Below are 26,127 nucleotides of genomic sequence, written 5' to 3'. Positions count from 1 at the left end.
TATAACTGGACTCAATGAGTATACATTTGGAAAGTATGTTCAAGAATCGTAGATGTTCCATTAAGACATTTTTGGATTGCTTCACCAAGATGCAATATTGTTAGATCCAAGCAATAGTTGATAAATCATTCTAGTTCTTCTAAGTCACCAGTGGATTGGGAAAGGAGATTCATCTAAATTTAGACAAAATAATCTCTTACCAAGATAAAGGACTAAGTTAATCACCAAAATAATCCTTAGAAAAATCTGGGTTTTGTTTTAACATTTGTGTTGGGGCCACACCCAGTAGTGTTTGGGTTTACTTCTGGCATTGCTCTGGGGATCAGATATCAGATATATCAGTTTTTGTACTCTGGTTGGCTGTATGCAAAACAAGTACCTTACCTGCTGTGCGGTCCTATCAATCTGGCCCCTCAAATTATAAAACTATATTAACAGCTTAACTAGCTAGATCAAAATAACTGTCACAGAACTTTTCTGACAGAGTGCAAAGTAATAGTGCTTTTACTCTAATAATCTCATTACCTAAAAATATGAACAGAAATGAAATCTCACAAGTGTGGCAGAAACTACAAAAATCTATTCTCTAATCTTTTCTAAGATAAAAAGAAATAGGAGAAATTAAAAAAATGTGAAGCCTTTTTAAATGTTTTCCTATAAACTAGAATATGAATATAAAAGGAAACTCATTAATGGTCATACTTAATCATAAGATAACTCCATAAGAGCAAAAACAATGCCTGGAAACTCAATCAACTGCTGACCTATGTCAGCCATGGGCTGACTATCTGAGCTTCTTTAATAAGACTAAATTCTAATTTATGGATTCTAAACTTTTTGAACATTAGACTCTTTCACTAAGATTTAAAAATCTTAGATTTGTATCGCAAAATGGCAGGCTACAAAATTAACACACAAAAATCAACGGCCTTCTTATAAACCAATAATGATAGAGAAGAAATAAACATTTAAAAACAATTCCTGAAGAGACACTTCCTCAAAGAAGAAATACAAATGGCCAAAGACACATGAAAAAATGCTCCACATCACTAAACATCAGGGAGATGCATATCAAAACTACATTGAGGTACCATCTCACACCACAGAGACAGGCATACATTACAAAGAACAATAACGATTAGAGCTGACTAGGATGTGGAGAGAAAGGAACTCCTTTTCACTGCTGGAGGGAATGCAGTCTAGCCCAGCCTTTATGGAAAACAATATGGAGATTCCTCAAAAAACTGGAAATTGAGCTTCCATATGATCCAGCTATTCCACTTCTAGGGATATACCCTATGAACACAAAAATGCAATACAAAGATCCCTTCCTCACACCTATATTCATTGTCGCGCTATTTATAACAACCAGACTATGGAAACAACCAAGATGCCCTTCAACAGATGAATGGATAAAGAAAACTGTGGTACATATAACAATGGAACATTATACAACCATCAAGAGATGAAGTTATGAATTTTTTCTATGCATGGATGCACATGGAATCTATTATGTTGAGTAAAATAAGTCAGAGGGAGAGAGGTAGACACAGAATAGTCTCACTCATCTATGGGTTTTAAGAAAAATTAAAGACATTACAGTAATAAGGACCAGAGACAATAGAGTTAAGGGCTAGAAGAGCCAAAAGGACCGACTCACAATTTGAAGCTCACCACAAAGAGTAGTGAATGCTCTTAGGAAATAACTACACTAACAGCTAGCATGACAATGTTAAAGAATGAGAGAAGTAGAATGCCTGTTGCAAATACAGGCAGGGGTGGGGGAGATGGGGGGGCATTGGTGGTGGAAATGTTGCACTGGTGAATGGGGCATATTCTGTTTATGACTGAAACCCATCTACAAACATGCTTGTAATCATTGTGCTTAAATAAAGATTAAAAAAATAATAGGGGCTGGAGAGATAGCATGGAGATAGGGCATTTGCCCAGGGGTTACTCCTGGCTCTATGCTCAGAAATCGCTCCTGGTAGGCTCGGGGGACCATATGGGATGCCGGATTGGATTACTACCATGCTATCTCTCCAGCCCCATCTTCTTGATTCTTTACCCCAGAAAAATCTGAACATAAGGATATCCTTATTTGTATCTTACAAATATTATGAGTGAGAAAAATGTTACTTTCAAGTTAACTTTTAGAAAAAGGTTTGTTTTTAATAGCATTAAATAAATGTATTTTAGAAATCAAGATTGTAATGTTTTTATCTAAGCTCAAAGTAGTCAAATGAAAAGAAACACAATATAAACTGGTGGTTAAGACTTGGGGTCCTGGGAGAGGATGGGGAGGAATAGGGAAACATTTAATGAGTACAGGGATTCAGATTTGCAAGGAAAAAAATGTTGGGAAAAACCATCTTGTGACATGCTGAATAGATTTTATGTCTTATCACAACAAAGATTTTTAAAGTTAATACTTACTGGGTTAATCATAATTAAATATACGAACTATTGTATAGTTTAAAATACTAAAAATTTTATTAACAGTTCAAAATCTTCAAAAAAGATATTCTAAATACCTAAAATATACATTCCTACTTACCTTGGCTTGTCTCTTTTTTCTCTTTGTCTTTCAAAGTCTCGTCCTCTGTCCTTTCCATCTCTTGTTTTTTCTTCTATTCTATCTTTTATTTTATACTTTTCTTTGTATTTCTTCCCTAGAGCAATATCGTCTGGTATAGGTGGGGGTGGACTAGGAGTTCGAGGTCCTTTTTTTTTACTCTGATTGCTTTTTGAATTCCTGATTAAAAAAAAAAAGTTATTAGAGGCTCAAATACTTTTGGAAAATCAAATTAACATTTGAAAAACAATAATGACAAATTCTTTAATAAACTCAAGCTATAAGTATTTGCCTTGCATTCAGCTATCTACAGAGCCGAGAGTAAGAGCACCATCAGGTGTGTCCCAACAATTAATTCTTTCAATATTTGCTATTATTTGTATAATAAAAAATTGAGTAGGGAGAAATGTTTCACTTATAATTCTACCACCGAAGGATATGCATGATTAAATTAACATTGTGAATATTTATCCATACCTTATTCATGTACTCTCAGCCATGCTCTTCTCTCTTATTCCTTTCTCCTCTCTACCTCTTAGAAATGCAGCACTCTTTATTACAATTTTATTAAAAAATATTAAAAAATATTTTTCAATAACAAAGTCAATTTTGAACATAATTCTTATGCAATATAGAATTTCCTTGAATAAATATACCCTATAGACATTTCCAGATCATTTTGATGTCTCTTATTTAATTATTATAAAGAACAAAAATTCTGCATAAACACAATCCTAGAACTGTTGGTACACATAAATTTAAATGTTGTGTCATTTAAAAAAATCTTTCCCAACTTTAAGAACAAGGACAGTTCTCTTCAAATTCTAGAGTGCACTTGTATCTTTCACAATACAATTAAGCTTTCATCCAATCCAACTCCTGTTTCTCTTTTCCCTTATAGAACACTGAATTGCCTTTTTTTAGCCTAAAAGTTAATTTTAGTTTCATTTAGTTTACCTGCTTATTTTCTATATACCATAGCCAAATTACATTTTTCCTCCTACTTATTTATTTCATTAAGTATAATGCCCTCCAGGTCCCTCCATGTTGCAATTATAAGTATTTTACTTTACTAGCTGAGTAATATTCCACTGGACTTATCTCTCTGCATGTGCACACACACATTCACACACCTCTTCTTTATACACGTGTTTGTTGATGAACACTGAAGTCGCAATAGCAAACAATGGTGCAAAACAGTGGCACATGTTTATCTTGAAATTTACACTTTGTATATGTCAGATAAATATCCAAAGCATGATACTGGACTGTAAAGAATTTGCATTTTTAGTTTCTAAATAGTCTCTATATTGCTAATGTACAGATATTCATCAAGTTATTTTCACAAATATATGTAGCTGGAAAATACAATTATGTCAGATTAAAATTTTTAATCAAAAAAAATTTTAGACTCAAATTTAGTAAATTCTAACATAAACAAGCTCTTTTAGTATTTTTTAAATTAATTCATTTTAAATTCCATATCCTTTTTGTGTTTGTTTTTGATTTTTTGGGGGGCCACCCCCGATGATGCTCAAGGGTTACTACTGGCTATGTGCTCAGAAATCGCTCCTGGCTTGGGGGACCATATGAGATGCCGGGGATCGAAAGACAGACACCTTACCTCTAGCACCACCACTCTGATCCCACCATATCCTATTTTTATTTATTTTTTGTGTGTTTTTTTTGTCTTTTGGGTCATACCTGGCCATGCTCAGGGGTTATTCCTGGCTTTGCACTCAGAAGTTGCTCGAGCAGGCATGGGGACCATATGGGATTGCCGGGACTCAAATTGGGGTCAGTCCTGTGTTGGCCACATGCAAGGCAAACGCCTTACCACTGTGCTATTGCTCTGGTCCCCATATCCTATTTTTCTGAAACAGTTCAATTATTTAATCTGTGTGTGTGTCCTATTTTCTGAAAAAGTGTGTGTGTACCTCAGTGGTGCTTGGGAGGGACAATATGCAGTGCTGGTGATAGAACCATGGTAGAAGCATGTAAGGCAAGCACCACCAAATTTAAATCCTTTTACTCTCTTCTTTCTCCAAAATCATTTATTTAGAATTTCTTTTAGTACATTTCATCTAATTTTGTACAAACAGGTATAAATGAAATCACTTAGTTTTATTAAAGGTTAACAGTTCAGATGCATAGAACAGATAATACGTTAGGCTGATTTTAAGTCACATAGTATCTTATATTAGCCTGCGCATACTATGAGGTTTTATCTTACAATAAATGCCAAAGAAAGCTGCCAACTTTCAGGGAGAAGTGTGAATTTTGTCAGTAATTATCTCTGCCAACCAAGTAAGATCAAGATGCTTGTTTACCTATTTGTCATATATAGTGACTTATTGGTATTGGCTGTACTCCACTGAAATTTAACTGAAATTCTAATCCCTACTTCTTACTTAATATGTCTTCAGGCAGTTTGAAGCACAATCAGCACTAAAATTAAAAGCTGATCAGACATATTCTAATTAATGTAAATGTAATAAGAAATGTCATATTCAGTCTTCTTTTTGTATCCTTATTCAATAATCAAGAAATATTCATGATAATGAAGATGTGAGCTACTAACAAAGCAATAAGATTGTATGATGAGAGCATAATCTATTAATGTGAACATCAAAAGTCTCAATGGAAAGGTTAAATTTCAAAAAACTTTTAAATAGAAAGTAAAAAATTAAGAAGAGGGGCTGGAGAGATAGCATGGAGGTAGGGCGTTTGCCTTGCATGCAGAAGGATGGTGGTTTGAATACCGGCATCCCATATGGTCCCCTGAGCCTGCCAGGAGCGATTTCTGAGCGTAAAGTCAGAAGTAACCCCTGAGCACTGCCGGGCATGACCCAAAAACAAAAACAAAACAAAACAAAATTAAGAAGAGCCAGGCAGGACTCTTGCCTTGATCAACACAGTACCCAAATTCATTCCTGGTACCCCATCTGGTTCCTAAAGTCCCACCAGGAGTGATCCCTAATTATTATAGCCAGGTGTGCCCCCCTCCCCACAAAGAAAACTAAAAAGGATTATTTCTCATAAACTGTTATTTTGAGGGAAAGTTAATGACAATGAAAGTAAATGGTAAGCCAAAAGGATATAAAACAAGTTAGGTAGGTTATATCACTCTATGTATGATTCTTTCATAACCTTTCTTAGTATTTATTCAAGAGGGAATAATAAGATCGTCAATTTTTAAAAGGTGCCTATTATGTCAGAAAAGATGTCTGGGGCTGGAGTAGTGGCACAGCGGTAGGGAGTTTGCCTTGCATGCAGCTGACCCATGACAGACCTGGGTTCAATTCCCACGTCCCATATGGTCCCCCAAGCCAGGAGCGATTTCTGAGTGCACAGCCATGAGTAACGCCTGAGCATCACCGAGTGTGGCCAGGCTGGGGGACTATATGGGATGCTGGAATCAAACCAGGTCCATCCTGGATCGGTTGCATGCAAAGCAAATGCCTACTGCTGTGCTATCACCTGGCCCAATCCGGTTGGATTTTCAGAAGAAAAATAAATACAGAATTAATACATTAAATACAGAATGTGCTGAAATTATCCTTCAATAATCTATAAACTCTTCTGAATATCACTTTAGAAAATGTGATTTCATTCTTTCACCATTTATCACCCTACTGACCTCTGCTGGTCCAACAAGGGAGAAGATACTGCAGTAGTTTTTCTGTCTTTCTTGTTAGCAGATGATGATGATTTGGGGCTTGATTTTCTCTTTGGAGATTTGCTAGACTTCCTTAGAGAAGGTGATGGAGACAATTTTGATCTAAGCATTTCAGGTGATACCTTTTAAAAACATTCAGTAAAATAATCAGGAACTCCACCAATCGTGATTATGAGATAACAAAATGTTTTTTTTTTCTAAATATAATACCGAAACTAAATATATAAAATGCTATGAGAGCTACCATACATTATATGACTTCTGATTTCACTTTAATTTTTGGTTTTTGGACCACACTAGGCAGTGCTCAGGTTACTCCTGGCTCTGCACTTAGAAATCACGCCAGACAGTGCATGGAGGATCATATGGGATGTCGGTTATGAAAACCAGGTTGGCAATATGTACTAAGGCAAGCATCTTACCCTCAACGCTATCACTCTCCACACTCTGGCCCCTGAATTCATATTTCTAACCAATATACTAAATTTTAAACACAAAACTATTCTACCTTCTATTTATATGTAAAGAAAAAGAACCCAAAATATCCTAGATAAATGGAGCCTAAAAACATATAAAATAACTTAAATAACATTTAATATTAGCTGGTTAAAAGCAATAGAACCTCAGTTCAGGCACAAGTAAATAGCAAAAAAAGTAATTATCTATAGAATAATATGAAATGATTACTATGGTAAATATACTGAGATACATTAAGGGGCTGATATACATTAAGTTGTTCAATATAAAAATAGTATTTTTATTTAAGATGTAGAAAGCAACTAGTAAGTTCTCGATAGTCGTGGTGATGAATCATTAACATATAGTTTAATATATAACATACCTCCTTTTTAATAATAATTTCTTCTCGCTTCTCCATATTTTCTTGTTCCAACTTCATTAATTCCCTCTGTATTTTCTGACGCTTCATTTCCAGTGATAACTCATGAACATAATCATAATTAATATCTCCATTGTCAGAATCTTTAAAAAAATTTTCATTACTTGTCAGAAGCTACCGTATTATTTATATAAAAATTTTAAAAAATTTCAACTACTTTTTAAATAAATTTAATTGGAAGATTCTTTTATTAGAATAACATATTTAAAAAAATATACTGTTATCAAAAATTATCAAAATCAGTATTAATTTCTTTATAAAAAGCCAATAAGCAGTTAAAGGTTACTGGGCTTTCTAGTAACTTGATTAGCATGGAGATTTAAATTTTTGACTAGAAGATAAAAATTTTAAAGAATACATCTAAAAACCTTGGCTGTCAATTCTAACCATTAAAGATAACAAATTAATGCTTCATGCTGCAATAATTAATAATCTCAATTTTCTTATGGATTTATTAGTATTAAAAAGTGTTAGTTATACATATGCAATTCCCATAATTTAGTAAATTAGTAAAATAATTAATTTCTACCTAAAACTAAAGGTAAATAATTTTTTTGGGGGGGGAACCACATCTATGGTACTTAAGGCTTAATCCAAGCTTTGCACTTAAAGAACACTCAGGGAGGGACTCGATCCTGGTTTGGTCACATGGGAAGGCAAATGCCCCACCTGCTCTATTATCTCTCTGGACCTAGTAAATAGCTTTTCTTAAAAACGAAAGATTTATACAATCTGAAGAGAAATCAGAGTATATTGTTAACCAAGTTTAATACTGTATACATGGGTTTACTTCCAAGAATCGGTGACATTTCAGTATGTGATGTGTATAAGCTCCTTAGAAGAGAAACTCCTATCTCTTTAATGATAATGATATAATAGAGAAACTCTTATCTTTTTATATAATATTATATCTATTTTATCTTTATATTTTTATATACAATGTCTATTTCCATTCATCTTCTCAAATGAAGGAAATGAAGGCTGGCTAAGCTTAAAAATAGGAAAATTAAAAAGTCATAAAGTGTGCAGTCATTTCATTAATGTTCCTCAGTTCCTACTGCATTCCTACTCAACTTCTCACTCTCTTTTACTATAAACAAATAACAAGAAGCCTGAAAGGAATCACATTTCTTACTTACTTACAAGGGTGCTTGCCTGGTCACAAACTGCGGGGCCTTCTAAGTAGTTCTATTTGATTGTTGTATCCATATAACAATAACATCAGGGTAAATACGCAACAGTGTCAACTATTCATTCATGACTGGAGACTGAGAAGCTAGCATCTAGATGTATGTCTGCTTCATTTATTGAAATGTGAGGACATTTTCTCAGCAAATAAATATTACTAACACTAGTCAAAGTAGTTACTAACTATGTAAAGGTATATAAATAGAAAAAATAGCTGCAGCAGCCAAATATAATTAAACAAATTACAAATATCTCTAGTTACTGTTTTGTATTCCACTTAGGTCATTTATATAAGTGAATATGAATAATCAGGCTCAACTATCTGTAATTGTGTAAATAAATTAGATAAAAACAAAGCAGAATTTTGTGACTGGAGAGACAGTACTATGGATAAGTTAGTTCCTTATACACAATTGAAATGGGTTCAATTTCCAGCACCACAAATGGTCCCCTAAGCACTTCCAGGCATAATCCTTGAGTGCAGAGCCAGGACTAAGTCCTGAGCATCGCTGGGTGTGGCCCCAAATAATCCAAATAACATAACAATAACATAAAACTCCACAACAAAAACTGAGGTTAAAGGAATTTAAAAAATAACTAATCATTTGAAAAATGACTTAAAGGTATGTTTTCAGAGGTATTATCCACACACTACTTTACAATATAGTCTTGCAATCTGGAAAATTCCCAATCTAGAACACATTAAAGAATAAAGAAATGAGTTCTCATTTACCAATCCGCAACTACTCAATCAAGGTGGGAAATCTGAGTAGTTAAAAAATACATGTCAGATATTGGTGGAGAGTCCTGGACACTTCAGTGGCAATGAGTTCAGGTAAATGTAGACATCAATGCTACAAATGGTAGGGGCAAGCCAGAGAAATAGTGCAGTGCATGGTGCTTACCTTTCACATGGCTAACCAGGGTTCTATTCCAAACACCCTTGCCAAGTGATACCTACACAGTAAGGAGTAAGCCCTGAGCACTGCTGAATAGGAACCGATTTTTTTTTTCTTTTACATAAATCAAATGACACAAAACTATACAAAAACTGAATAATCAACTGTATAAAGATTTGGATAACTTACCATCTCTAGTTGTTTCCCATTCTACATTTTCTTCTTCACTTTCTGGAGTTCTCTCCTTAGTGATTTTTATGTCTTCCTTTTCTCTATGTCTGCCTCTTGAAGATTCTTTCTAAAAAGTAATACAAATAGATTATTGTAGTTTAAGAAATTGTGTGAGCAATTTTTTGGGGGGGTACACTGGCAGAGCTCCTGGCTTTATGCTCTGGGATCAGTTCAGGGGGCTCAGGAGATAAAATGGGGGTGCCGAGGAACCCCCATCTGGATCAGCTGTGTTTTAGGTAAGTCTCTACCTGGTGTACTATCTATTTCTCTAGCCCTAGTTAAGAGCAATTCTTGTAAGACAGATTATGTAATTCTTATCTCTGTCTCATCAAAAGAACCAATTACTGCTAAACAGAGGAAGCAATAGTTTCTAGTACAGCACATCAATAAACAGACTATTTACTAATGGGTAGCCATCTAGTGAAAGTAAAGAACTAACTAAAACTTAAAAATACACAAGTATAAATCTAATACTTAACTATTCAAATATCTATGGCATACTAAGCATCTATGTGAAACCACAGGGAGAAAGATGGTTAAAAATGGGTAAAATACATAGAAAGAATGTGATTATATTAAAAATGACTCCCTAAGGATTATGAATCTGCTGTAAGCAGCAGATTCAAATACAATTGCTAACCTAAGACTTGTTAGCCACTAACACAATAGTATTTTCCAATACACTTAAAGATTTAGTCCTAAATCATTAATCCTTGTGGAGCCAGGGATTTGGCTCTTTGGTAGAGTGAGTACATGTGTAAAATCTTGTTAATCCTCAACTGGAGGATAAAAAGAATTTATCATACGAATATACTTTTTTAAAAAAACATTATATTAAAATATATAATATATATTAAAATATAATATTTAAAAATATTAAAATAGCTAAAATATTTTAAATTCTGTTCTTATACTACAGCTAAAATACTTCTAATGAATTACATGTTTAACAGTATAGTTTGACCTTGGACAAACTAGGATAATAAAATGCAACTTATAAATGGTTTATGCATGAAAGTACTAGAAATTACAGCTTATAAGCTTAATTAAATATTCTATTGCACTAGATAAAGATTATAAACCATATTTTACTAATTATTAACAAAAATCAAGAACTCATATAATATTAATATATACATTGTTGCTTTCCCATCATGGAATTTTACTTTTATTTGCACTTTAGATTTTGATATTGAAAGACACACAAGACAGGTAAGTGCTGAAATTTTTTCCTGGTTACTATTAGACATAAATATGGCTGCTTAAAACACAGATTATTTCCTCTTTGAAGTTTACTTTTAAAAACTTTACTATGTAAAGTTTACTATGTTAGGTATCAAGTCAGACTATTACTTACTGATGTAATAATTGATTATAAGATAACAAAGGTTAACAAAAATCATTATAAAATTATAAAATGGGGAAAAAAGAAAAGAAAAAACTTGCCATTTATATCCGAGATAATAAGGAGGAATGTAATTCAGTTTTATATTTAAAAGATATATACTAGAACATCAATGAAGAACTATTCTATATCCCATGGAACTTTTGAATGTTCTAATTAATATACTATTACACACTAAAAGCCTTGTATAGAAAAAATAAAGTAAAAATAAATAATTAAATAATAAAAATAGATAATTAAATAATAACAGATTAACAAATAATAATTAAATAATAAACTAGCTAATAAAAGTACCAGGCAACAAATAACCATCCACAGTTTAGATGAGAAGAGCTTCAAGACCATCAGTACTTGTACTGCGAAATAAACTGCAAATTTCTAACACCATAATATTTAACCTTTATTTTGGTTTTTGTGCCACACCTGATGACATTCAGGGGTTACTTCTGGCTATGTGCTCAGAAACTGCTCCTGGCTTGGGGGACCATTATGGAACGCTGGGATTCGAACTACTGTCTCTTCTGAATTGGCTGCGTGCAAGGCAAATGCCCTATTGCTGTGTTATCGCTCCGGCCCCAATATATAACCATTTTAGAATTGGAATTGTAACCTTAAGAAATTTCGCCAATATGAATATTTAATATTTATCCTACACTAAAAATAATTATTTAGCTATCATTTTCAACATGACCCAAATCTGTCCAGGGAACACATATAATTTCTACTATAAGTTATAATTTCAAAATAGATCTCCAATGTGTCTTGTTATTTTGAGTTAGAAGATACACCTTTTTTTGATATTTTCTCACTATACTGACTCAGATCTTATTATAGAAAATTATTGTGATAACACTTATGAAGAAACTTCAGGTTATTTTTAAAATGTCACATTTTTTCATTTCTTCCATTTCAACGCAAGTTATTCCTTTCTCAGTTACATTCTCCTTTCTCTTATCATGTTCAAATAAGTATACTCTAGTACTGCTTATCAAGTAGTATGCACAGATTGTCGTCTCAACTTCCTATATTCTAGAGCAGAATGGTGTGCCACCTGAAAGCAACACAGAACTCCATCTTAAGATCATACTTCTGAAGACCCAACTATATAGATCTATATAGCCGCCTATATAGACTCGCTGATGAGGACTTTATAGAGGAAGTTTTGAGTATGTTCAGAAAATCAAAGAAACTATGGAACAAAAAGCCAATAAGACTCAAGAAGAAACGAGAGCACAAATGAGAAAACTTCAAACAGAAATGACAGAATTGAAGAACTTGGTAGGCAAAATGAAAAATTCACTAGAAGTCCTCACCAGCGGAATAAGAGCTACTGAAGTCAGAATCTGTCAGATTCAGTGAGCTTGTAGATGAGCTGCATAACACCCCAGACAATAGTATAAGATGCAAGGAAGTCTTAAAATAAATGAAGAGACAATGGGAAAAATCTGCAAAATAAATGAACAGATGACAAGAGAATTTGGGAAAAATTCAACAGATACAACATAAGAATCATTAGGGTCCCAAGAACCAGGGGAAAAACTTGTATGAAGAAGCAACAAAGACATCATTGCTGAGAAGTTCCTAGAGCTGAAGAATGCATGCACCCATATTCTAGACACCAAAGCATACCAATTAAAAGATTACAAAAAGCAACCTTAAGGTACATCCTAGTCACAATAATGAAAATTATAAATAAAAACAGAAAACTGAAAGCAAAAAGATCTTTAAAATGGCAATACGCCCAAAGCATTGTACAGATTTAATGCAATTCCTCTAAGGATACCAATGACATTCTTCAAAGAAGTGGGTCAAACACTCCTGAAATTCACTTGGAACAGTAAATGCTCCCAAGCAGCTAAAGGAACACTTAGGAAAAAGAAGATGGGAGGCATCACTTTTCTCAACTTTGAATTGTACTACACTTAACAGTCATTAAAACAGAATGGTATTGGAATAAAGACAGACCCCCAGATCAATGGAATTGATTTGAGTATTCAGAGAATAACCCCAGACATACAAGTAATTATCTTTCATAAAGGGACAAGAAACAAAGTGAAGCAAGGAAAGCCTCTTCAACAACTGGTGTTGGGACAACTAGTCAGCCACATACAAAAATAGTGAATTTAGACCTCTAATACCATGCACAAAGGTCAAATCAAATATCAAAAATGGATTAAAGACCTTGAAATCAGACCCAAAAATATTAAAGAAAATATAAGCAAATCACTCCATGACACTGACACTTCAAGGAAGAAAGACCACTGTCCAAACAAATCAGAGATAAATAAATTGGACTACATTTTCATTTATTTACTTTATTTTTATTTTTTTAAATAATATCTTTATTTAAGGCCGGAAAGAAAGCACAGCAATAGGGCATTTGCCTTGAATGCAGCCGACCCAGGACAGATGGCAGTTTGAATACCAGTATCCCATATGGTCCCCCGAGTCTGCCAGGAGAGATTTCTGAGCAGAGCCAAGAGTAACCCTGAGTGTCGGCGGGTGTGACCCAAAAACCAAATATATATCAAACTAGGGCTGGTCACATGTAAGGAAAATGCCTTTACCTTTTGTTATCAAACAACAAAAACAAAGAACCAAAAATCTGATTTATGTAACATTTTATGATAATATCAAATAATGTCACATTTCAATATAATTCTCCTAATGTTCAAAAGAGAAAATGTGTTTTTTCTTCATGAGAGAATTTTTTGGGGGAGAGGAGTCACACCTGGCAACGCTCAGGGGTTACTCCTGACTCTGCGCTCAGAAATTGCCCCGGGCAAGCTCAGAGGACCATATGAGATACTGGGATTTGAACCACAATTGATCCTGGATTCAGTTGTGCTATCTTTTCGGCCCACAGAGAATTTTTAAGATAGCAAAGATGCATACCACTTTGCATCTACAATCCTACACTAAATCACTGAAATTTAATTTGGTTTTAGGAAATTGATTCCTACCCTAACAGGTGAAGATGAGTCCTCTGTATTTCGTTTCTGAGACTCAGGATCCACATCTTGGCGCTTGTTCTTCATTCTTTCTCTAAGATCTCCTGTAGGTCTTTCTGGTGACCTGAGTCAAACAACAAAACAAAACACCAAAAATCTGATTTATGTAACATTTTATGATAATATAATCTCACGTTTCAATATAATTCTCTACCCATGCTCCTAAAGTTCAAAAATTATTTTATATATTATTATGCAAAAGATATAACCATCATCTACAAGTTTATTATTAATACCAATAAAATATAAACATTAAAATTCCATGAGGTAGCAAATACTTGTAAATAAGAAACTATACATGAGTTAAGAAAAATAAATTTATAAAACAGATTAATTTGCATGCCCATTAATCATTAATTTTTTTTTAGATTTTGGGCCACACCCAGTGACTCTAAGGGGTTACAACTGGCTATGCACTCAGAAATTGCTCCTGGCTTGGGGGACCATATGAGACGCCAGGGATGGAACCGCTGTCTGTCCTAGGTTAGCACCTTATCACTGCGCCACCACTCAGGGCCATCTTGAAAACTAATTCTTACCTTAACAAGTGAAAAAGACTCCTTTTCAACTCATAAAAATAAGTTAAATATTTCAGAATAGAAAATTTTAAGAGCTATCCTCTTCTTTGGCCAACCCCTATAAAAACTATAGTTTATTCAAAAGATAACAAAGTAGGTAAACATTTATAACTATTCAAGTAAATTTGACCACACTCCTCAATTCCTTTATCATTTCTCTCAGGATTAACGAAAAAAATTTCATTAATGTGCTTCAGCTAAATTCACTTTAAAACATCTTATTAATACTGCACACTCATAGATTTGTATTTAAATTTGAAAGGAATAAGAATGTTACATTCTGTACTACCTTTAAAATAGTAAACTTTAAAATCCATAAACAAAAATATTCAATTAAAAGAAATTCCCCATATACATCCATGTATAGGAAAATTTCATGACTTCATCTCTTCTAATGGCTGCATAATATTCCATTATAGTTATGTACCACAGTTTATTTAGCCATTCATCTATTGAGGGGCATCTAGGCTGTTTCCAGAGACTGGCTATTGTAAACAGCGCTGCAAAGAAAATAGGTCTGAGGAAGGGATTTTTGTATTGTATTTTTGTGTTTCTAGGGTATATGGAATCTATTATGATGAGTGAAATAAGTCAGAGGGAGGGAGATAAACACAGAATGGTCTCACTCATTTATAGGTTTTGAGGAAAATAAAAGATATTTGTGTAATGATTCTCACAGACAAAATAGAGGAGGACTAAAAGGTCCAGCTCACGACATGAAGCTCACCAGAGTGATGGATGTAGTCACAGAAATAATTACACTGAGAACCATCATAAAATGTGATTGAATGAGGGAAGTAGAAAGCCTGTCTAGAGCACAGGCCGGTTTGGGTTGGGGAAGAAGGACACTTGGGACATTGGTGATGGGAATGTTGCACTAGTGAAAGGTTTTATTTATATATATAAAATGGCATAAAAATGGCAAAGTTCTAAGAATTTAAGATTTGAATTCTCTAACTTTGGAGCCATTATTTTGGAGCCATTAATTTTAAATAAAAAAAAAAAGGAATTCCTCAATACTAAAGTTCTGCTTTTATACTGGTAGACTATCAGCATATCACATTCAATTTTAGAACTAAGCAATAATTTACTTACCAATTAAGCTAACACTGTTTGTGACTATTCATATAAATGACATCTTTAAGCATAATGATGTCATCAAGTTAATAGGAAAAAAATGGAAGTTTTTTATTAGGAAAGGTTAGCCTAGCTTTTATTAAAGGCAAAGTGATATTCCAAAGAGATAGTTTATTTATCCACACATAAGTATATATAAACAAAAAATTGTAAACTAATTATCACAAGCCAAAATTGTATCTCATTTAAGTTTTAATATTTTGAGAGTTAAAAAAAATCTCAGAAGTGAAGCAATAGCACAATGGGCAGGGCATTTTGCCTTGCATGTGGCAGACCCAGTTTCAGCCCTTGGCATCCCATATGGTCCCTGAAGCACTGCTAGGAATTGTTCCCCCTCCCTCAACTTCCTCCCAGCTCACCTAGATGGAGGGAGTCTGTGGTTTCTGATAAAGGGGGGTTGCCTCAGGGGAAAGAGGGGATTGAAAGAAGATTCAGAGATAGATTCAGCAAGAAGGCTCAGCAGAAGTAGGCAGCATGGAGAGATGGCAGAGTCAGGATTAATTCAGGGCAGCTTAGAGGCTGCTTAAAAGGTTAGCCTAGAAGCCACACATGGTGGCTAGGGCATATTATTAATAAAAGCTTCATGTCTCCTGACTTCTACTGACTGCTTGTGGATAATTTCCTGGCTACTACCCTGAACCTGCAAAGCAGGCTGGAAGGGGTTGCAGGCTCCTGATCCAGACTGGCCAAGAAAGGCCTCACCATCTATCCACCATCATCTAGCCCCATCCAGGACTCATTAATTTAACTGATACTTCAACTGGCGCTTGAACATTGATTTGAACCCTGGACTCAAGAAGACAGCGATGATGGTGAGATCCCTGCTCTTTGGTTAATTTTGGCTCTTCTCAGCTTGAGTGAGCCCAAAAGCCTGGGCCACGTGATGCCTTTTCTAAACATGGCAGAGTCCCCTTCTGGGGGCATAAGGGTCAGTGAAGGAGGGGGGCTGAAAGCTTGGAGCACCCTCCACAGAGGCCTAGGACTATGACTTTTCTGCAAAAAGTCCTTTTACCAAGAACCTCAGCCACCTCGGACACTTATGAAGACCATTGATTAGAAAGGGACCAGGAAGAAATGGCTTTACTGAAAGAACTGATTTCTGGATGACAACCTCAGCCTGGACATGGATTTGACTTTGGAAATTTCGGACTTTCAGCATGGATGACCTTGACGGCTTTAATTCCCAAACACAGACCACAACAACAAAGTGCTACACTTCCAAACACCGCTGCTGCCTGGAGGAGCACAGAGATGGCAGCAGCAGGAGATTTGGACAGGCAAGTGGACACACTGCGGCGCAGGCAAGCAGGTCCAAGGGTTCAGCAAGGAAGCTCTGGAGAAGGCAAGAGGTGGTGTGTTCAAGTAGTTCGCGCCTAGACTCGCCTGCGGGGGCCCAGGGTTTCAAGGACCTAAAGCCACAAGTAGAACTCACACAGCCTGGGGAGATCCAACAATTTATTCACGTCTGGACAATTTTGTGATGGGATAAAAAATTTAAAAAGGGGGAGAAAAAGTGAAGCCCAACTGAGAAGTTGGTTTTTTAAAACCTCCTGCATTTGAACTGTTTCAGGTTATCTCTTGAAATCGTTTTCTTGCTCGTTTAAGTGTTATAGTTTTCCATAATTAATGTTTCCAATAGCATAATGTTTTACTGTGTATCTTAAAGTAGTAGCCTGTTTTCAAACTGTATTTTCTGTATAAATGTTCTTGTAATTTTACTTAGGGAAGTTTAATGAAAGGAACTAGGATATTCCAGTATAAAGTGCTTGGTAAACCGCATTAAGAAATCTTAAGTAACAGGTGTATTTTGCAGAAAAGTTCTGTTTATGGAAAAGGAGGGGGCAGTTCAAATGCAGGAGGTTTTAAAAAATCAACTTCTCAGTTGGGCTTCACTTTTTTGGACTTTATGCTTTGGCAATATTAAGGTCCATGCCTTTGGCTGCAGAAAGTCAGGAAAACAAAAGTGTATCCTTCCTCTTTTATTATTCAAAGAAGGGAAAGATATCACCACCTCCCAGGGCAAAATGCTAATATTACCTGATGGTCAGACCCTCCCACATCTGGGAGGGTATCGGAAAGTAACTAAGGGGTTGACTGAGGGGTGGAGAGAGGACTGAGCAAGGTGGAGGAGATTCAGCAAGAAGCCTCAGGAGAGGAAGCATCATGGAGGGATAAGAGAGGTTTTATATGCAGGGCAGCTGCAGGGAGGCTGCCTAAAAGGTTAGCTTAGAAGCCACACATGGTGGCAAGGGCCTAATAATAAAAAATTCATGTCTCCTGACTTCTACTGACTGCTTGTGGATCATTTTCTTGCTGCTACCCTGAACCCGCAGACCCACCAGCTGAAAGGGGTTGCAGACGCCCGGGCTGTCTGAGAAAGGCTGCACCATCCATCCACCACCATCCAGCACTATCAAGGACTCTTATTAATTTAATTATTACTACAAGGAATGACCCCTAAGTGCAGAGCCAGGAGTCACACTGAATACCTCCAGGTATGACCCAAAAACAAAACAAACACAAACTCCTCTCACTAAAAAGAATGTATAAAATTCTGCTGTCTGAAACAGCAACATTATTTGGGGGGAATAAGGCACACAAATAAACACTGAATAATAAATAATGTCTTATAAAATTAAGAGCAAATAAAGGAATAAGTTAACCTGAAAGCAAATAATGTATTAAATCTGAAATTAACTAAAAACAATCCTGTTGATCTTTGTCTATCAGTAGGTCTAACACTGTGAGATGACTACAATGGACTAACTATATGTGGTGACTATATATGGTTGCATTTCAGATTCTTATACAAAATTACAAAAAACATCTTCCAAATAGTACATAATAATTCTTAATTTACCTTCTATAATTGCTGCTATAACCTTTACCACGTGGAGAAGGGCCATGTACAAATCTACACGTGTTTCCATAGAGGCAGTTGCCAGTCTTCAGCCAGTTCCGGCACTGTGTCTAAGAGACAGATGTTACTATATCAATTTCATATTAATTTATGAAAAAGACACTAGTGAGACAAAGTAATACAAATAAAATCCCCAATTCCAAATATCCCAATACATTTACTCACCAAATAAACATCAAAACAAAATTTAAAAAAATCACTATTTCTATGGAACACATTTTAAAATTTTAATGAACCAACATTCTTAAATAAGAGCCAATTTATCTTTTAAGTCAGAATTTCAAGGCAGGATTTTAAAAGAACCTTGTGACTGTACTAATAACAACTTACCTCTGCTGTACTGCCAGTGCTGGGTCCAAGCCTCTCAAATACACTGGGTCTTCGGGATGTGCTATCAGATATAGTCTTGGTATTTTCCACTGTAACCTTCCTTCTAATTTTTGACATTTTGTACTATGCTAACCAAAAGAGAAAAGAGAAACTGTAAAAGTCTTCATTTTAAAATAAATAAGCTAATAAGTTACAAGTAGCTAAAATTACAGGTACACTGTAAAAGTATATTAGACTTTACTTAGGAGAAGAAAGGAAAAGGTCAAAAGTAAACAGAAATTATCTTCTAAGATACATATTATTTGTAGACTCATAATAACCCTGAAATCTTCAACCAGAATTTTAGCTTTTGCACAGCAGGAGATTTTACTCAAAACTGTTTTCACTGTATTTACTGACTCAAAAATTATATCAAAAATATTTAATTTCTAAATTCCTTATAAAAATTATTTCAAAATTTAGTAATTATATTTTAAGAAAGTTGTCCTACAGGCTGGAGTGATAGTGCAGCGGTAGGGCATTTGCCTTGCACGTGGCCAACCTAGGACGGACCTGGGTTCAATCCCTGGCATCCCATATGGTCCCCTAAGCCAGGAGCAATTTCTGAGTGCATAGCCAGGAGTAATCCCTGAGTGTCACCGGTTGTGCCCCCCCCCCCAAAAAAAAGAAAGTTGTCCTAGACTTATTTTTAATCAGTTGGCTAACTGGGAAAACTAAAGGAATTATAAAAAATAAATAAATAAAAGAGGTAAAATAAAACCAGGCATTTTATTGATAAAAAGAAAGCATGATGAGAGCATAAAAGCCGGCTATCCTTTGCAAAAGCTGGCTCCCTGTGTGTGACACCAGGCGGGGAAAATCCGCGAAAGTACACCGGCCCAGTGGGGCTCAGCTGTGAAAGACTGTGAGTGTGACCTGTCTATGTCTGTCTACTGTCCTCTTGCGTGAAACTCTTGCGAGTGGGGCAAAAAGAGCCTCCAGAAACCTCGCTCGCCCAGACGCCATTTTCAGGGAGGGACTTCAGAGCATAAAAACCGGCTATCCTTTGCAAAAGCTGGCTCCCTGTGTGTGACACCAGGCGGGGAAAATCCGCGAAAGTACACCGGCCCAGTGGGGCTCAGCTGTGAAAGACTGTGAGTGTGACCTGTCTATGTCTGTCTACTGTCCTCTTGCGTGAAACTCTTGCGAGTGGGGCAAAAAGAGGCTCAGAGGAGCACGGCCGCTCCGCTTCGCTACGCGGCCGTGCACTCTTTCTAAGGAAAGAACTCCATTGCAACAAGAAGGAAAAATCACACTAAGAACGGCGCTATATCACAGAAGCAAACATTTCTCTCTGGACTGTCTTCTCTGTTACATGCTCGGGCCTAAGATTTGGCCCAGTGTGAGGCTTCATCCACGGAGGACTCCCCTCCCTTAGAGGCAAGTCAGCCCATCCAGAAAGGGAGGAGCCAGAGGAGTGTGCTGCCTACATCATATAGACAATGAATACCACTACAACACGTAGAAAAACCCACAATACAAATGTGACAATGGGGAAACAGCGCAGGCCAGCATCAGACATAGAGAATGAAGATGACAATTCTGAGGACCAGATAATGACTGAACAACTAATCAACCTCTCAGATAAGGACTTTAGACTAGCAATATGGAAGGTGCTCAACAGACTCCAAGAAACCATGGATCGAGTTGAACAGAACACTAATAAGAACCAAGAAAATATGAAGGCAGAAATGACAAAACTCCAAACTGAAATAACATGTCAACTAACAGGCCTGAAAAACTCAGTAAACGAAGTGAATGACAAAATGGATAAGCTCTGGGACAGGGTATCAGAAGCTGAGAATAGACTTGGTGCTGTGGAAGATGAGATACATAACAATTCCATACAGCAGGAGAGATTGGACAAAAAACTTAAAGCAAATGAGCAGACAATGGAAAAATTAGTCAAAGAATGGGAACAGACGAAAATAGAAGTCTATGATAAGATCAACAGAAACAACTTAAGAATCATTGGAGTCCCAGAGACCCAGGAAGAAAATTTCCAGGAAGAATCAATGGTCAAGAACATCATTAAAGAGAAACTTCCAGAGCTAAAGAATATATGTGATCAAATCCTGCATGCCCGAAGAGTACCAACCAAAAGAGACCCCAGAAAAACCACCCCAAGACACATCCTAGTCACAATGACAAATCCCACAGATAGAGACAGAATTCTGAAAACAGCAAGATCAAAAGGGGAAATCATGTTCAAGCAAGCTTCCCTGAGATTTACAGCAGACCTGTCACCAGAAACGCTCAATGCCAGAAAGCAGTGGTGGGATATTGTGACAAGACTGAATGAAATGAATGCTTCACCCAGAATACTATACCCAGCAAAACTCACTTTCCGGTTTGATGGAAGAATACATGGTTTCACAGACAAAAAACAGCTCAGAAACTTCACAGACACAAAACCAGTCTTAAGAGAAAAACTGAAAGACCTAATCTAAGACAAGACTACCCAAAAGACACACCAAATTTTGAAATAAAGATGGCGTTAAATCCCAGGACAATTCTTTCTCTCAACGTCAATGGACTAAATGCACCAGTTAAGAGACACAGAGTGGCTAAATGGATCAAAAAACTCAATCCAACCTTCTGCTGCCTACAAGAAACGCACCTGAATAGTCAGAACAAACATAGACTCAAAATAAAAGGCTGGAGAAAAGTTATCCAAGCAAACAACACCCATAAAAAAGCTGGAGTGGCCATACTAATATCAGATAATGCAAACTTTATACTCAGGAAGGTTGTAAGGGACAAAGACGGACATTTTATATTAATCAAGGGGTACGTAGAGCAGGAAGAATTCACTCTCCTAAACATATATGCACCGAATGAGGGGCCAGCAAAATATTTAATACAACTGCTGACAAATCTGAAAAATAATATCAACAACAACACAATAATTGTGGGGGACCTAAACACGGCTTTGTCAACACTGGACAGGTCAACCAGACTGAAACCCAACAAGAATATACTAGACCTGAGGAGAGAAATGGAAGAAAGAGGCCTAGTGGATATATATAGGACACTCCATCCCCAGAAACCTGGATACACATTCTTCTCCAATGTACATGGGACATTCTCCAGGATAGACTACATGCTGGCACATAAAACATACCTCCATAAGATCAAGAGGATAGAAATTTTGCAGACTACCTTCGCTGACCACAAGGCTCTGAAATTATTTGTGAACTCCAAAGGGACTCAGAAGAAACACTTTAACACCTGGAAGTTAAACAGCCTCATGCTCAATAACCAGTGGGTCCGAGATGAAATCAAGGAGGAAATAAAAAGGTTCCTGGAAACAAATGACAATAAAGACACAAACTCTCAGAACTTATGGGACACAGCAAAAGCAGTACTGAGAGGAAAATTTATAGCTTTGCAAGCACACATCAGGAAGGAAGAAGGAGCTTACCTGAGTAGCTTAATGACACAGCTAATAGAACTAGAAAATGCTCAACAAAAGGACCCAAGAACAGGAAGACAGAAGGAAATAACAAAGCTGAGAGCAGAAATCAACGAAGTGGAAACTCAAAAAACAATCCGAAAGATCAACGAAAGCAGAAGTTGGTTCTTTGAAAAAATAAACAAGATTGATAGACCACTGGCAAACCTAACAAAGAAAGAGAGAGAGAGAAACTTGATAACTCGTATCAGGAATGAAAAAGGAGAGATCACTACTGATATGACAGAGATTCAAAGGGTAATCAGAAACTACTTTGAAAAACTCTACGCCACTAAAAATGAGAACCTGGAAGAAATGGATAAATTCTTGGACTCTTATAATCTTCCACGGTTGAAGGAAGAGGATGTAGCATATCTAAACACCCCCATCACCATTGATGAAATTAAAACAGTAATCAAATGTCTGCCGAAAAACAAAAGCCCAGGTCCAGATGGATTCACTAATGAATTCTATCAAACTTTCCAAGAGGAACTACTGCCAATCTTGGCAAGACTCTTTCATGAAATTGAACAAACAGAAACACTTCCAAATAGCTTTTATGAAGCCAACATCACCTTGATACCTAAACCAGACAGAGACGCTACCAAAAAAGAAAATTACAGACCAATATCACTGATGAATGCAGATGCAAAGATCCTCAACAAAATCCTGGCAAATAGGATTCAATGCCTCATTAAGAAGATCATCCACTACGATCAAGTAGGTTTCATCCCAGGAATGCAAGGCTGGTTTAACATCCGTAAATCTATCAACATAATACACAACATCAATAACAAGAAAAATAAAAACCACATGATCATATCAATAGATGCAGAGAAAGCATTTGATAAGGTCCAACACCCATTCTTGATCAAAACTCTCAGCAAGATGGGAATGGAGGGAACCTTTCTCAATATAGTGAAGGCCATCTACCACAAGCCAGTGGCAAATATTATCCTCAATGGAGAAAAACTGAAAGCCTTCCCTCTAAATTCTGGCACAAGACAAGGCTGTCCTCTCTCACCACTCCTATTCAACATAGCACTGGAAGTACTTGCTATAGCGATTAGGCAAGAAAAGGATATCAAGGGAATCCAGATAGGAAAGGAAGAAGTCAAGCTCTCACTGTTTGCAGATGACATGATACTCTACTTAGAAAACCCTAAAGACTCTATCAAAAAGCTTCTAGAAACAATAGACTCATATAGCAAGGTGGCAGGCTACAAAATTAACACACAAAAAATCAATGGCCTTTCTATACACCAACAGTAATAAAGAAGAAATGGACATTAAGAAAACAACCCCATTCACAATAGTACCACACAAACTCAAATATCTTGGAATCAACTTGACTAAATATGTGAAGGACCTATACAAAGAAAACTATAAAACTCTGCTCCAAGAAATAAGAGAGGACACACGGAAATGGAAACACATACCCTGCTCATGGATTGGCAGGATTAACATCATCAAAATGTCAATACTCCCCAAGGCATTATACAGATTTAATGCCATCCCTCTAAAGATACCCATGACATTCTTCAAAGAAGTGGATCAGACACTTTTGAAATTCATTTGGAACAATAAACACCCTCGAATAGCTAAAGCAATCATTGGGAAAAAGAATATGGGAGGAATTACTTTTCCCAACTTTAAACTGTACTACAAAGCAACAGTTATCAAAACAGCATGGTATTGGAATAAGGATAGGTCCTCAGATCAGTGGAATAGGCTTGAATACTCAGAAAATGTTCCCCAGAGATACAACCATCTAATTTTTGATAAAGGAGCAGGAAATCCTAAATGGAGCAGGGAAAGCCTCTTCAACAAGTGGTGTTGGCACAATTGGATAGCCACTTGCAAAAAATTAAACTTAGACCCCCAGCTAACATCATGTACAAAGGTAAAATCCAAATGGATTAAAGACCTCGATATCAGCCCCAAAACCATAAGATATATAGAACAGCACATAGGCAAAACACTACAGGACATTACAGGCATCTTCAAGGAGGAAACTGCACTCTCCAAGCAAGTGAAAGCAGAGATTAACAGATGGGAATATATTAAGCTGAGAAGCTTCTGCACCTCAAAGGAAATAGTGCCCAGGATACAAGAGCCACCCACTGAGTGGGAGAAACTATTCACCCAATACCCATCAGATAAGGGGCTAATCTCCAAAATATACAAGGCACTGACAGAACTTTACAAGAAAAAAACATCTAACCCCATCAAAAAATGGGGAGAAGAAATGAACAGACACTTTGACAAAGAAGAAATACGCATGGCCAAAAGACACATGAAAAAATGTTCCACATCACTAATCATCAGGGAGATGCAAATCAAAACAACGATGAGATACCACCTCACACCCCAGAGAATGGCACACATCACAAAGAATGAGAATAAACAGTGTTGGCGGGGATGTGGAGAGAAAGGAACTCTTATCCACTGCTGGTGGGAATGCTGTCTAGTTCAACCTTTATGGAAAGCGATATGGAGATTCCTCCAAAAACTGGAAATCGAGCTCCCATACGATCCAGCTATACCACTCCTAGGAATATACCCTAGGAACACAAAAATACAATACAAAAACCCCTTCCTTACACCTATATTCATTGCAGCTCTATTTACCATAGCAAGACTCTGGAAACAACCAAGATGCCCTTCAACAGATGAATGGCTAAAGAAACTGTGGTACATATACACAATGGAATATTATGCAGCTGTCAGGAGAGATGAAGTCATGAAATTTTCCTATACATGGATGTACATGGAATCTATTATGCTGAGTGAAATAAGTCAGAGAGAGAGAGAAAAACGCAGAATGGTCTCACTCATCTATGGGTTTTAAGAAAAATGAAAGACACCCTTGTAATAATAATTTTCAGACACAAAAGAGAAAAGAGCTGGAAGTTCCAGCTCACCTCAGGAAGCTCACCACAAAGAGTGATGAGTTTAGTTAGAGAAATAACTACATTTTGAACTGTCCTAATATTGAGAATGTATGAGGGAAATGTAGAGCCTGTTTAGGGTACAGGCGGGGGTTGGGTGGGGAGGAGGGTGATTTGGGACTTGGGTGATGGGAATGTTGCACTGGTGATGGGTGGTGTTCCTTTTATGACTGAAACCCAAACACAATCATGTATGTAATCAAGGTGTTTAAATAAAAAAAAAATTAAAAAAAAAAAAAAAAAAAAAAAAGAAAGCATGATTTATGGAGTTTAAGTGAATAATATTAGTTCTGCTCCAAGAACCCATTTAGGAGGAAAAATAAACATTTTAAGTATTTTGTCTTACAAAGGCATAAGAGCACTCTTAAAAAATATATCTATTTTGGGGGGCCAGAGAAATAGCATGGAGGTAAGGTGTGTTTGCCTTGCATGCACAAGGACGGTGGTTCGAATCCCAGCATCCCATATGGTCCCCCAAGCCTGCCAGGAGCGATTTCTGAGCTTAGAGTCAGGAGTAACCCCTGAGCGCTGCCAGGTGTGACCCAAAAACCAATAATGTAGGGTGTCAGCCTTGCATGTGGTTGACCCAGATTCAATCACTGGAACCCCATACTAGGAATGATCTTTGGGCACAGGGTCAGGAAAAAGCACTGAGCATAGACAGCTGTGTCCCCAAAACAAAGCAAAACCAAAAAAAAAATAATGGTGATAAAAATTAGTTTCTTCAAATGGCTGAGGGTAAGAGTATAGACTTGAGGTGGGGGGGGGGCTAGAAGAATAAAAGGGGCATTTGGGACCTCGATAAAGGAACTGAATATCCTGGTGATAGATA

The 26,127-nt window shown here is 36.4% G+C and overlaps 1 protein-coding gene across 1 annotated transcript in view; it reads right to left on the bottom strand.

Moving 5' to 3' along the window:
- Positions 1-18,975, bottom strand: part of ZC3H13 (zinc finger CCCH-type containing 13) — a 56,294-nt gene extending 37,319 nt beyond the window's left edge. Inside the window, 7 exon segments of the mRNA XM_049778743.1 lie at positions 2,558-2,755; positions 6,216-6,376; positions 7,096-7,235; positions 9,429-9,537; positions 13,839-13,950; positions 18,462-18,571; positions 18,852-18,975. Coding sequence (XP_049634700.1) covers positions 2,558-2,755; positions 6,216-6,376; positions 7,096-7,235; positions 9,429-9,537; positions 13,839-13,950; positions 18,462-18,571; positions 18,852-18,968 — 947 coding nt within the window. The 5' untranslated portion in view covers positions 18,969-18,975.
- Positions 18,976-26,127: the final 7,152 nt, after the last annotated feature.

This window comes from Suncus etruscus, chromosome 8 (genome assembly GCF_024139225.1).
Source record: "Suncus etruscus isolate mSunEtr1 chromosome 8, mSunEtr1.pri.cur, whole genome shotgun sequence".
Classification (NCBI taxonomy): domain Eukaryota; kingdom Metazoa; phylum Chordata; class Mammalia; order Eulipotyphla; family Soricidae; genus Suncus; species Suncus etruscus.
The sequence above is the reverse complement of the archived record's forward strand: the minus strand, read 5'-3'. Positions and strand labels throughout refer to the sequence as shown.